Genomic DNA, 13629 nt, shown 5'->3' with positions numbered 1-13629 from the left:
GTTCATTGCAGTATTATTTGCAATCGCCAAAATATGGGAGCAGTCCAGGTGTTCATCAGTAGATGAGTGGATGAAATAACTATGGGAAATTTATACAATGGAATACTACTTGGCTGTAAAAAAAAAAAAGAATATTTACTCTTTGTGACAATATAGATGAAACTGGAGAACATTATGCTAAGTGAAATAAGCCAATCAGAGAAAGACAAATACTATGTGATTTCACTCATATGTGGAATCTAATGAACAAACTGAATTTACAAACAAGATAGAGACAGACTCATAGATAGCAGGATTACAGCTAAGGATGCAGAAGGTTAGGAGGTGTGGTAATTGAGGAAAAAGGACTCACGGACATGGACAACAGTGTGGTAATTGCTGAGGGGAGGTGGGTATAAGGGAACTAAATGGTATGGAAAAAATACAATGAATGAATGAATGAGTAAATAAATAAATACATAAAAATAAGAGATGCAGATGCTCCAGGATGTGTTACTAAGTGCAGACACTTTGGCCTTAAGGGCCTTTACTCAGTATTTTTCTCATCAGTGTCATTTGTTTATTATGCTCTACCAAGAGCCAAGTATTTTGACTTGACATTTCTCACAACAGTGTACTTATTATTTATTCTGTTGCCAATGTGAAGATGTAACCGATAAAGTCATGTGATAATGAAAAATAAATAACTGTGTAGCCATCTTTTTAAACCCCCACTGTCCAACCTCCAGGACCCTCCTATTTGCATAAAATGGCTCTTGGGCATTGTGGTCCTAATGGAGGTAGTGGAGAAGCTCCTAGAAAATTGCCTAGAAAGGTTAAATGATTAAAGGGAAGGTGGCAGCTTGTATGGGACTGACATACTTCTGGACTTAAACAGCCATGGGGTGACAGGAGAGTGAAAACAGAGTGGGTTGAAGGCTTGGCTTGAGTTTTATAGAAAAAATTTTTTAGCATTTAGAGTGAGAGAGGAAAGAGTTTTTGTAGCAGTTTTTTATTATACGTATTTATATATTAAAATGTGTATGTGTATGAGATTCAGTCAGTAAAACTTTACTGACATTTTTATAGTTTTATTTACTTATTTTTAATTGTATTTTATTATTTATGCTATGACAGTTGTCCCAGTCCCCCCTCCTTTGATCTCCTTCACCCAGCACCCTCTACTCCCTCAGGCAATCCCCCCACCATTATTCATCTCCATGGGTCATGAGTATAAGTTCTTTGGCTACTCATTTCCTGTACTGTACCTTACATCCTCATGGCTGTTCTTTAACTACGTATTTGTACACTTTAATCCCCTCATCTCTTCACCCAGTGGCCCACACCATCCTTCCATCTGGCAACCATCAAAATGCTCTCCATAGGCATGATTCTGTCTCTGTTCTTGTTTGCTTAGTTTGTTTTTCAGATTCAATTGTTGATAGATATGTATTTTTTGTCATTTTATGGTTCATAGTTTTGATCTTCTTTTTCTTAAATAAGCCCCTTCAACATTTCATATAATAGTAGTCGGGTGGTGATGAATTCCTTTATTTTTTCTTGACTGGAAAGGTCTTTATCGACCCCTCAATTCTAAATAATTGCTTTGCTGGGGAGAGCAATCTTGGCTGTAGGTCTCCACTGTTCATGTCTTTGAATATTTCCTGCCAGTCCCTTCGCACCTGCAGTGTTTGAGAAAGCAGCTGAGAGTCTTATGGGAACTCCCTGTAGGTAACTAACTCTTTTCTTTTGTTGCTTTTAACATTCTCTCTCTATAACATTTTAATTATGATGTGTCTTGGAGTGGGGCCTCTTTACATCCACCTTGTTTGGGATTCTGTGCTTCGTGAACTTGCATGTGTATTTCCTTCAACTTAGGGGAGTTTTCTTTCATTATTTCTGCAAATAGCTTTCCAATTTCTTGCTCTTTCTCTTCTGCTTCTGGTAAGCCTATGCTGTGAATGTTAGAACACTTGAATTTGTCCCGGAAGGTGCTTACACCATCAACATTTTTTTCATTTTGGGTGGGTTTTTTTAATCTTCTTCTTGTTCTGATTGCTTTCTTTATTTCTTTCTTATGTTCTAAATCACTGATTTGATTCTTAGCGTCATCCATTCTATGTTGTTTCCCTATAAACTGTTCTTTATTTCAATTAGTATATCCTTTGTTTAAAATGTGAAGTTGACTCCACATCTTAGATTTCAGAAAATCATAAATAATCTGTTTAGATTTTACTGTGTGTAATACATAAACAGGCTTCACAGATAGGTCTTTATGCATCTGCTTCTGAACTTCTCAGGCTCCTTGAGTTCGTGGTGACAGGCCTGTTTCCCTAGCTGCACTAAGTGTTCCTCAAGGGTCCGGCATGGAGCACACATTCAAAATAAGTGGATGACTTAAAAGTATCTTTTTGAAGAAAGTTTTTGTCCCACCTTAATTTTTACCACTTAGCAAGTGTTTAATTATTACTTCTGTTAGAGAAACCATCTTATGTGTATAAAATATATTGGGAGGATTTTAGGTTATTGTGCTTAGGACTTCGGAGCACCTTAGGGTTCATAAAAAAAGGAGGTGTTTGCTACACTGTAACCAGAAGTTTTTTTCCATTCTCCTCCTTCAAGTTATTCCCAATCTTTGTTTGAATATGTAATAAATGTTTTTCCTTCAAGTTTATGATCACAAAGTTCAAGTAAACTTTGAAATGACTGTTTTGTTCTTCCAAGGTGTAAATCCTAAGAACGTGTCCTTGATAGCCCGTGGAAAGGATATGAACCCGTATACTTGGAATAATCATTTATTTCCTAAGTCATTGGGACCCATTGGTGCAGAACTTACTTTCAAAAGGCATAATGCAGGTAAAGCAAGAGTACATTTAAAGTATAAATTTTCATTGTTTTTCTTCTGCAGATTTTTACTTTTAAATAAATTGCAGCTGCCTCCTTGCAACCAAGATACCCCTGGGGGAACACAAAGGTTTTCCAACTGGTACTTGAGCACAGATAGTTTTAAGGGAATCATGTGCCAGATCACAACTTCCATGTGGATTGTTTCCTAAAATGAATCTGCCTGAACAAGAGTTTCTGTTCTCCTACCTTACAAAAGAAAAGAAGACTTCTCACTGTTTGCCATGGTGTGTTTCCTATTTCCCCAAAGTGTAAAAGTACTCGGGTTGCCTATGAAAGGGATAGTTTTATTATTTTGGTGTCAGTATTGAGAAAGTGATTGGGAAACAAATCCTTGTTAAGTCAAGTGGTTTCCAGTTCTTAACTTTCAAAAAATCGAAGGAGAACCTAATTGCATTGTTAGCTGACAGATAATTAAAAATCACTTTTTTTGAGCTCACTGTATGGTTTTTGGTCTATAACTTCTCATAGAGTGCAAAGACTACAGTGATAAGGCTGTAACAAAACACTTTTCATTCCTAACTTTTTGTTGACATTGACAAGGTTGTCCAGTGCTTCAATCTTTCAGAATGAAAAAAAGCAATAGAATTGATGTTAAACACTGTTTGGTTTTAGCAATAAGTAATGTCATTTGTGGTTACATGAGCTACTTGAAAAAGGTCCCGTCTTTCTCATTAATAGATTAATTCCCCCCAAATAACTTTTCATATGTAATAAAAATGTAGATACTCGTTTTTTATTAATTATATGCAGTGAATCATTGTAATTATAACTAACTTAATCCAGAACAGTATATTAATTTGCTTATGTTATAAGAAATTTTTAAGGTTTCAATTTATGCATTTTTGAGTCATCAGTTTAAAGACTTTTAAGCCTAAAGTTATTATTTGGGAGTTAAGTTATGAATGAAAGTAAAACTCTAAAGAGAAAAGAGATTGTTGTGAAATTCTGAACTGTTAAAAATAAAACCTATTCATGTATTTCTTAGGTTAATATTGGTAGACATAAAATCAGTATGACCCTGGCCAGGTACTCAGTTGGATAGAGCACCATTCTGATGCGCCAAGGTTGGGGGTTTGACCTCTGGTCAGGGCACATAAGAAAACAATCAATGAATGTGTAGATAAGTGGGACAACTAATTGATGTTTCCTCTCTCCCCCTTCTCCTCTCTTTCTAAAATTAATAAGTAAAAAGTTTAAATTAAAAATCACTATGGTATTTAGACTCCATTGGTTATATTTAAAGAGATGTAATATTTTTATTTTTAAGTGTCTATAATTACAACATGGCAGAAATCTTTTGGAACTGTAAAACTTATAATGAAAAATTTCAGAAATCAGCTTAAACTATACGGAGAAGTAAAGAGTGTTTTTTTAAAAAAAGAATATAGGTGGTTTTCCGTCAAAAACATTTGAGGATTACTCTCTAGCAATGGAGTTGTTGTGAAGTGACATCTACACACTTTGGGGCATTTTGCAAGTTTTCCAGGCACACTGAAGACTCAACTTACCTGTTTAATAAGTGCAGAGATATCAAACACTGTGGCACTTGAATTTACTTACTTACTTTTCCTCAGTTTTTAAAAAATGATATTTACTGAACCAAGTGATGAATAAGTTTAAATGATAGCACTACAACTTTTGAGTCTCAGGGAATGAACTGGCACCGAATGAAAGCTGTGAACATGAGAAGTGTTTTTCATATAAAGAGTTCTTTCTAGATCTTTTCACTAATCATCTAATCCATTTTTCTCTGCTTTTCTTAAAATATTCTCCCTATTATTCTTTCTTTCCCATCTGCCTTCTATTTAGAAGAAAGCATAATTAAACCAGTTGAAAAACTATCATGCAATGAAAGCATTCCTGAAAAATTAGAGGACCCACAAGGTAATTTCTGGGCATTATAGATGAGTACAACTTGTTCTTTGAATCTCTTGTTCAATTTTCTTTTCAACATTTACCCCAAGTCTTGTCATAAAAGGTGATTATGAAGGCCAAGTTCTCCTGCTTTTAGAAGTCAGATCAGGCCCAGGAGAAGGAGACACATTCCACATCAAGAACATCTTTCTTCAGTAGCTGGCATTCTAAGACTAATTTGCTCTCAAAAAGCTATGTGCTTGTCTTCTTAAATTAATAATGACAGTTATACAAATCAAGTAAATCTATTGAAAAGGGTTTTATCTAATTTTGTAATAGATATTTCTGGAATTTTTTCAAGTTCTGAAACTTATTTCTTAAGCATTAACAATCATTGAAAAGAAAAAGATACCCAGGTTAATAGAAATGGAGGATTTCCTAGAGAGTCGGTGTTGGTACTTTAAACAGTGCGGACTGTTGGCTCCAACCAGAAAATTTGCAGTTCACAAGGTACCTCAAATGACAAGCCAAAGTAATTTAAGAAGACTTTATTTTCTACACATTTTGCCTTAGCAGCTTCTTTCTCTAATAGGAAGCAGCCTCCTAGAACTGTTTAGTGTGTGGCTTTTAGAGTCCGGCATGCCCCGTTCTGCTGCTAGCCTTGTGACTTGCAATGAGTTATGTAGTCTCCCTGAGTTAAGTCACTTTCCCCATCTGTAAAATGGTGGAAATCGTATTTACCTAGGTAGTATTATACAACCATTCCTAGGGTTTTTGTCAAACAGTAAGCATTGAATAAGTGTTTGCTCTGATGATGAGAATGAGATAGATGGTCTGAAGTTGCTATTGAATGTGGTACTGCCTTGAACTTCCTTTCAAAAAGTCTTGAAGAAAAGGACTGATTTGTGATTTTAAATGAGTATTGGAGGGAAAAGAAAGGTCAAAATAGGCAGCCGCACTTATACAAAATTCAGCAATGTTAAAAATTGTATAAACTGATAACATATTTACTGTGCAAAATCCGTTCAAGTCTGATAAGTAATAATGTTTGAATTCATTGGTTCAAAAGCAAACATTTATTGACAGCCTACTGTGCATAGCATTTGACAGGCATCAGGGACACAGAAGGTCAGAGTCCATACTTGGGAACAAATAACGTCGTGTAAAAATGCTTCAGTGGTAGTTACCAAACGAACAGGTTTTTGAAGCCACCAAAGCTATCAGCAGTATCACCTTTTCTGTGACAAGCTTGTCTCCTTTCTGGCAAAACTAGGCTCCTTAAAAGAGCAATTGTATTCATTTTTCCTCATATTTCCAGGTTGCTCAACTCACTGTGGTTTATCTCTAGACTATTGAAACAGCTCCTGCAAAGTCCTGAAGTTATCCTAGTGACCAGATCCAATGGGCAGTGCCAGTCCCTCAGCCTCTGTGCCTTGTGTATTATTTCTTCTGTCTTCACACATTGTATTCTCTTGAATTTTCAGACCCTGTTTTTCCTACCATCTACCTTTCTATTCTCTCTGCCCTACCAGGTCCGTTCATTTCCCTTAATGCTGGTGTTCCCTGAAGTTCTATTCTTGGTCTTAGCTCATCTTGCCGTCCCTCTGAGATCACTCCGCCAAACCCACAGCTCCATGAGCACCATACTTGATCATTTCAAGGCCCCCAGCCTGCTCCACCTTTGTGACTTAAATGTCCCACAGGCACAATATCTTCCCCCAAACCTGAGTCTCCTTACATTGTTGTTGTTAATCACCTAAAGGTCAAATATACAGGGTCCAGCAGAAGTGAGGCCTGCTTGTGTATGGTTGGTAGGGCAATAATGTGGGTGTAATAATTTATAGTTTTAATTTGAACATTTCACCTAAAATGTCATATGGTGTGCTTGAGTATGTTACTATTATGTTACAGAATTACATGCTCATGATTTTGTAATAAAAGATTTGGTAGTAAAAAGGAACATTATTTGTGCTGGACCCTGTATATCTTTTTCCCTATCCCTCCTGCCCCATGTACCCACTCAGTTCCCCTCTTCTCCATCCCCTCTATGACCGTGCTAGTTCAGACCTTTATAATTTCTCACTTCAGCTCTAGCAGTGAGTGACCTGCCTGGTCTCCTGCCTTAGATTTCCCCCTTTCACCCCACCCCTAGATTGCCTCTAGATTGGTCATTCACTAATAGCGATGCAGATGATGAGGAGGAGAATGTCAGCTGACACTTGCCGAACACCAGTTTCTGTGCCAAGTGCTTTGCATACATCTCGTTCAGTCCCTACAACAACCCTATGAGAACAGGTGCACTTTATTGTGATTTTACAGAATGAAGATGAGCACAGAGAGCACCACAGAGACGGGGGCTTCCTGGCAGGAAATACCCCATGTTAGGAACTGGAGCCATAAAACACTGCTATGTTCAGGGAGAACTCAGCCTCGCGTTCAGATTCTAGCTCAGTCACGCACTGTGAGAACTTAGGCAAGTTCTAAGAGCCACAGGGTATGGATAGTAACATGCATCTACGAGGGTTGTTATAGGACTGAACAGGAATATCTGTTAAACCATAGTGCTGTGCCTGAAATATAGTAGCAGCTCAAAAAGTAGAATTTATAGTTAGTAGGGGTAGAATTCAATGTTACTATCTAGTGCTTTAAAATATTCACCTTCTGACAGTGAAACTTTATGTGATACGTCACTAGGAAATCTTGGAAGTTATGCTACTTACAATCCATCAGGATATATTCCTTCCTTTCTCAAAAAAGAAGTGGGGTCAGCTGGCCAGAGGATCCACTTAGCACCTCTTGGTGCAACAGCTTCAGGTAAGAACAATTTTAGATACAGTTTTTGGGAATTATGATCAGAAAGGAGCTTTTTAAGTTTTCTACAGTTACTTTTCCCCAGTGAATTTAAATTAGTCTCACATTATTGACAGAAGTTCTAATTGGTTTTGGGAAAATGCCCTGTTTTCCTTCCAGAGCTGTGGTTTGAAAGTCCAATAACTGTAAGAGCTACCTCTGATTGTAAATAGTGTCTCCCTGCCAGATACACAGATTTAATCCTCACAATGGCCTGATGAGGTAGACCTCCTTTACCAGGAGGAAACTGACATTAAGTAATTTACCTGAGATCACACAGCTAGTAAATGGTAGAAGCTCACATCTGTCTAATTCCAGTGTGCTGTGCTGCATACATCATGAGACAGGAGAAGATGCATTTTTGCAGAGCTTCCTGCCCACTAGCTGGCACAGAGTGAAAGCTTAAAAATGCCGAGACTGTGTGATGTGTCAGTTAATAGGCCGTTCCTCTGCGGTTCCATTTTAGAGTATAGAACAGCTGTGGCATAACTTGCACTGGCTTTTGCTTTGCTGATGGTGGAAGGTTTTATTCCTTTACGCTCCAGTGTTATGACTGACTGGGTTACCTGTTCTGCATTGGTGAGGCATATAACAGCCACATTCAGGGGTACATTCTTGAAACTGAGGGTGATGATTTTGGACTTGAGCTGAGCAGATTGGACAATGAATGTTCTCTAAATCTTTGTAATCTAAAGTAGATAAACTATTAAAGCATCTAAAATAGCCATTAAGGCAAATAACGAGAAGTTTGATAAGATAACTAGTTGTAGTTTAACTTAAAACTTGACTCCAAAAGTATTCTTATAGCCTATCCTAACCAAGGGTCTTATAGTAAAACTCCAAATTAGAGTTGCTAACCTTTAAAGCTCACACTGTTGGAGCTGAAATTGTAAAAAGCGCTGAACTTTTATAATTTTTTTATCTTCTACTACAGTAGAACTGCTTAAACAATACTCAGTTACCTTGTCTGTGAAAAGAATTGCTTCATTATCTCTCTTCTAAAACACAATATATAAACATCTTATAATAGAAATAATTTTTATGAAGCCTCAAGTATTTTAAGCCAGACTTACAAGTTATTAACCATGTCTTAGTAGCAATTTTCAATGTAAAAGCAGAAAATCATAATGTTTTAAATTATTTTGTTACCTGAGTACCTGCTCTTAGAAGGTGAAATTGAGTATTTTAAACATATTTTTGTAAGCTACTATGACCTTTTAATATTAGTTATTCTGTCATATTATCGCGCATATTCCTGTTTTCAATTTTTTGAAGTCAATGCTTTCTCATAACTTTCCATTTCTTCATTTATTCTGCTTATCAGATTTTCCTACAGATGGTGATAGGAAGAAAGGTAAAAAAAAAAAAGAAGTGAATACTAATCATTTGCAAGTGGTCAGTGCAAACCCTTAGGAAACCTCTGTTCTGTAGGAGTTGTGTCAGCAGTCCTCCCGCTTGTGTGGCAGTTTCCCACAAGAAAATAAAACCAGGTCATTACCGTGTTTACTCAACTGTTTCTCCTTCTCTCGTAGTCTCCCTTTCCACTGTTTCTCTTCTTTACTCTCAAATTTTGAGGGAAAAAGTAGTTAACTTTTTCATCCCTCCCCTTATAATATCTCATCCCAAACTTCCTGGTACCTCCTCATCCCCTGCTCTGATGGTAACAAGGACTTAAGGAGTGACTTTTTTAAAAAATATTTATTTATTTTTAGAGAGGGGAAGGGAAGGAAAGAGAGGGAGAAAAAAAATCAATGTTTGGTTGCCTCTCACATGGTCCCCACTGGGGACCTGGCCCACAACCCAGGCACGTGCCCTGACAGGGAATCAAACTGGAGACCCTTTGGTTCGCAGCCCATGCTCAATCCACTGAGCCACACCGTCCAGGTAGAGGAGTGACTTTCATATACAGCGGCCCATTAGGACCTTGTTCACAAGAGCTCTGTAGACATTAATCCTCCCAATGACTTATTACAGAAGGTACCACAGGGCAGGCAAAAGTAGGTTTAGTTACATGTGAAAGTTTATTGTTATATTATTTATTATTTACTGTACTATTTTCCATGTGAAGAACTGTAAACATACTTTTACCCCACCCTGTATTAAGATCTCCATTTTGGGGAGGATTTTTCTTCTTTTTTTGTATCTTGCTAGAAGTTACATAGTAGTGGCACTGATTAGATTCTTAACTAGAGGCAGACACCTTTTCCATTAGGAAACATTTTCTACAAGAAGTTAAATGCTGTTGATAGGACACATGCAGTTTTTACAGTAAACACACAGCAAGGGTTAGAGGCTGCCTGTCTGGCTTCCAGGAGTGCTAAGGTGCAGGGCCTGGTCTCGCTAAGGCACAAAGAGCATTTCTCGCCCTGCTGTGGGGCCTGGGCTCCTTTGTCAGTGACTATATTTTTGACCAAAGGGTGCTTGACTCATAAAACTATTATTTTTCAGAAAAGAATCCTAAATGTCAACATTTTGCCTTCTTGGCAAAATTATCCCTTGTTTGATAGTTTTACAAGCCTTGGTCTGGACACAGTTTCCTTCAAATACATTTAGGATCCAACTTAAGTTGCCATTACCTGAAAAAAACTTGTCTCTTTTTATGTTCTCCAAGCCCCTGACTGCCCACCCAGTGTTAACCTAAGACTATGTGTCCTTTCCGCTGCTCTGAGTCACCTGGGCTCGTGACCTCTTTTTTTCTCCTCCCTCCACTCCCATCCCCTCACATGCTGTCTCCTCTGTCCAAGGGACCATTTTGACATGTGGACCTTGAGTGAGCTCACTAACTGAACAGACCAGTGCTTGTCTGTGTTCCAGTTGGTTAGAACTAAAGAGCTTTCCCTGGAGCAGTTAACTGGCCCTTTTCAATACTTTGTCCCTGCCTTTGTTAAGTAGCTTTTTGCTAGCTTTACCTTTGAGAATTTTTGAACAGAGTTAAGAGTAGAATGAAATGACCTGTCAAACCACCAGTGGGAGAGCTCTTGGCGTCTCTGTCTCAACCGAACTACACAGCAGGCAGTGATTATCACCAGGGTGGTTCCTCACTTAATGCTTTGTTCCCTTTAAGCCGAGGTTAGCAGCACACCAGGACCCACATGCTCCCATAACTTCCTCCTACGGTCCCAATTTTACAGTGAAAGTACAAAGAAAAAACAGGTAAACCACACAGGTAGGGTATATGAAATGGTCAAACCTATCTCAAAATTCACTGAGTTTACTCCAAGAATGCCAGTGCCACACAGTGTGAAAAGATATTTAAATTCCAAATAAAGAGCTCCAACAACTCTCCTTAGAATACCTGATACCTAGCTTGCAGTTTGAAGTGAGGAGGGGGTGATGGAGGAACTGAAGATATTAAAGTTCTCTGTAAAGCGATTTACTGCGTTACTGTTTGAGATGCTCAAGCAGCTTGAACATAAATTGTTCAGATAACAAATGTTTAACAATTTAAAAGTTTGCACAATTTTAGCAAGCCAAACATATGAATAAAACAAACCTTGTGATGGAAAGTTTGGGGTCCTAGGACTAGCTCACCTTTTAGAGGGATTCTGCTATCATCCATAATTTTTCCTAATAAAAAATTAAATTTTTTGACTCTAAAAATCACATTTTAATGTTTAAAAAGAAATCTAACATAGTTCCATGAAGCCAGAGCTTTACAGGATTCACAATTCTGTACACACCCTTCTATAGTTATATTGTGTGAATATCCTTTAGATGTTAACTACAGTGTAATTTTATAAAGTCACAAACCCTGTGGGTATTGCCTATTGAACTTGAACTTGGTCGTTGTAGATGGGTGTTACCTGTCCAAATGATGAGCAGTTCACAAACCCAAATAACAGAGTAGCAGTGTCAGGAGTGTAAACCAGAAAAAACGGCTCTGAAGCTACTGAAAATTCTACTTGGTGTCAACAAAATGTTGCACTAGAATTTTCACTTTTAATGTTTAAAAAAAACCTCTTATTAGAGACTACCGAAGTAATCTTTTAAAGATAAATTCAAAAATCTCCCCATAAAATGAAAGGATGAATCACTGTTTTGAATTCAATTTTATCAAATAAAATGCTAGTTTCTGATCCTGATTTTTTTCAGAATATACCTGGAACACAAAAACTGGTCGGGGAAAATGTTCAGGACCTACTTACAATCCTACAGCCCAGAGTCTGAATGTTGTGAACCGTGCACAGCCAGTTCCCTCAGTGCATGGGAGGACGGACTGGGTGGCCAAGTATGGAGGCCACCGGTAGGAGTCTGGTTCAACAGTCCCTGGGAAGCATCTGCAGATGTCTGCTGCTGAGTTCTGGAAGACAGACCTAATAGGGGGCACTTTGAAGAGCAAAAATTGTTTCCTATTTTCTTTCCTAGAAATGAAATGCATTTTATTGGCTTCACTGCCCATATATGGGTAGGACTGACATTTAGTTAGGACTTTACAAAGTATTGAATAAACTATTTGCCAAAGTATCAAGTATTTGATGTACAAATTAATAGATACTAAGTACAAGAAACTTTTGTTAAAAATGCTTCCAGAAGTGTTTAGTGTTTTAGTTTTCATGTGTTGTATATTTGCATAAACTACTTCCTATTTCATCATTTGGCCTCAGAGGTTTTGTTATGTTTTTTTATAGCAGTTAGGTAGGCCATGGATGTGGTGGGCTGTCAGTTATACTTCTTATTTGGCCAAGGCTCTGCTCTGCCACTTTGGCAGTGGCAGAAAAATGGTAATTTATCATTTGTATTTGTATTTTGAAATTACAGAAACAATTATAATGCCAATCTTGAGCAGGATGTCTTTCTTAGAAATAAATTTATATTTAACATAGAGACTTAAAAATTATGCCACCTCAATTTAGTGGGAAAAGAACCTGTTGTTTAATTTTGACCAATACAGCTGCTACAAATTCATGCTAAACATCAAACTCAATGGCTTGATGACTCCCAAATGAACCAAGTCAAGGTTCTCCCATGTTCACAACAAGAAAGTTCTTAAAACTGTGATGTGTGTTCACTGGACTTGCAAAACACTTTTGTTCCCCTGCTCCTACCAAATGTAAGGGTGAGGATGTCAGCTGGTTACCCGGAGTACAACATTGCTGCTGACCTTCACATTCACTCTGAAAAGCAAATAAATGTGTTCAGCTGCTGTGGCAGTGAGTTCACTTAGCACATTTTTTTCTTAGTTTTGTTTCTAAATTGGTATTTAAAATAGATATTTTGAACTTAGGACAACTCTAAACCTGACATTTTATGGACTGGACATTAGTACTCTATATTCTTTTTAAAGAACAATGTTATCAACTGATAATTTTATGCATTTTATGACTTTGTAGTAATTGCTAATGTAATTGGCATCATCTTGTGAGCATTATCCAAAGGCATATTGTAGTAATGATGTGGTATTTTTGTATAGAAGACTCAGCTCTCTTTGTTGAAAAATGTTAAAATCTAAAGAATGATTTATGTTGTTGGTAATGGTTATATTTATATCGTTTTAATTACTGTGTCAAAGCTAAAATATTCTTTTATGTTGCTGGGACTGTTTAAACACTGGATAGATATTAAAATTAATATGCTTAACTAGTATCGTTTCTGTACACTTTTAAACTTTGTACTTATACTCTGAAGCCTATTTGTTGTTTCAATTAGCTCTGTTTGGGTTTTTTTTAAAGCAGTTTTATGTTTATGGAAAAATTGCATGGGAGGTACAGAGTTTTCATATTTACTCCCTCATCACCTCCTCCTCAAATTTCCCATTATTAACATCTTGCATTAGTGTGTGACATTTCTTATAACTAATGAACGAATACTGACACATCGTTAACTAAAGTCCACAGTTTACATTAGGGTTCATGCTTTGTGTTGTACATTATAGGGGTTTTGACAAAAATGTATGACATGTAATTACAGTACTATACAGAAGAGTTTCACTGCCCTAAAAATCCCCTGTGTTCTACCCATTCATCCTTCCCTCCTCTTCTCAAAACTCTGGCAACCACTGATCATTTTATTTGCCCCCATTTTTCACAGTGTCATACAGTT

At 37.3% G+C, this 13629-nt stretch overlaps 1 protein-coding gene across 1 annotated transcript in view; it reads left to right on the top strand.

The window, feature by feature from the left end:
- The window catches only part of MAK (male germ cell associated kinase), a 91824-nt gene extending 80067 nt beyond the window's left edge, over positions 1–11757 (top strand). Inside the window, exons 12-17 of the mRNA XM_053664071.1 lie at positions 2704–2835; positions 4696–4770; positions 7435–7554; positions 8915–8944; positions 10655–10743; positions 11683–11757. Of these exons, the coding sequence (XP_053520046.1) occupies positions 2704–2835; positions 4696–4770; positions 7435–7554; positions 8915–8944; positions 10655–10743; positions 11683–11757 (521 nt within the window). The remainder of the gene's footprint in view (positions 1–2703; positions 2836–4695; positions 4771–7434; positions 7555–8914; positions 8945–10654; positions 10744–11682) is intronic.
- Positions 11758–13629: the final 1872 nt, after the last annotated feature.

The sequence above is a fragment of the Artibeus jamaicensis genome, unplaced genomic scaffold, assembly GCF_021234435.1.
Source record: "Artibeus jamaicensis isolate MK-2021 breed Jamaican fruit bat unplaced genomic scaffold, CSHL_Jam_final contig_335, whole genome shotgun sequence".
NCBI classification, from domain to species: Eukaryota; Metazoa; Chordata; class Mammalia; order Chiroptera; family Phyllostomidae; genus Artibeus; species Artibeus jamaicensis.
Note: the sequence above shows the minus strand (reverse complement) of the source record. Positions and strands in the feature narration are given on the sequence as shown.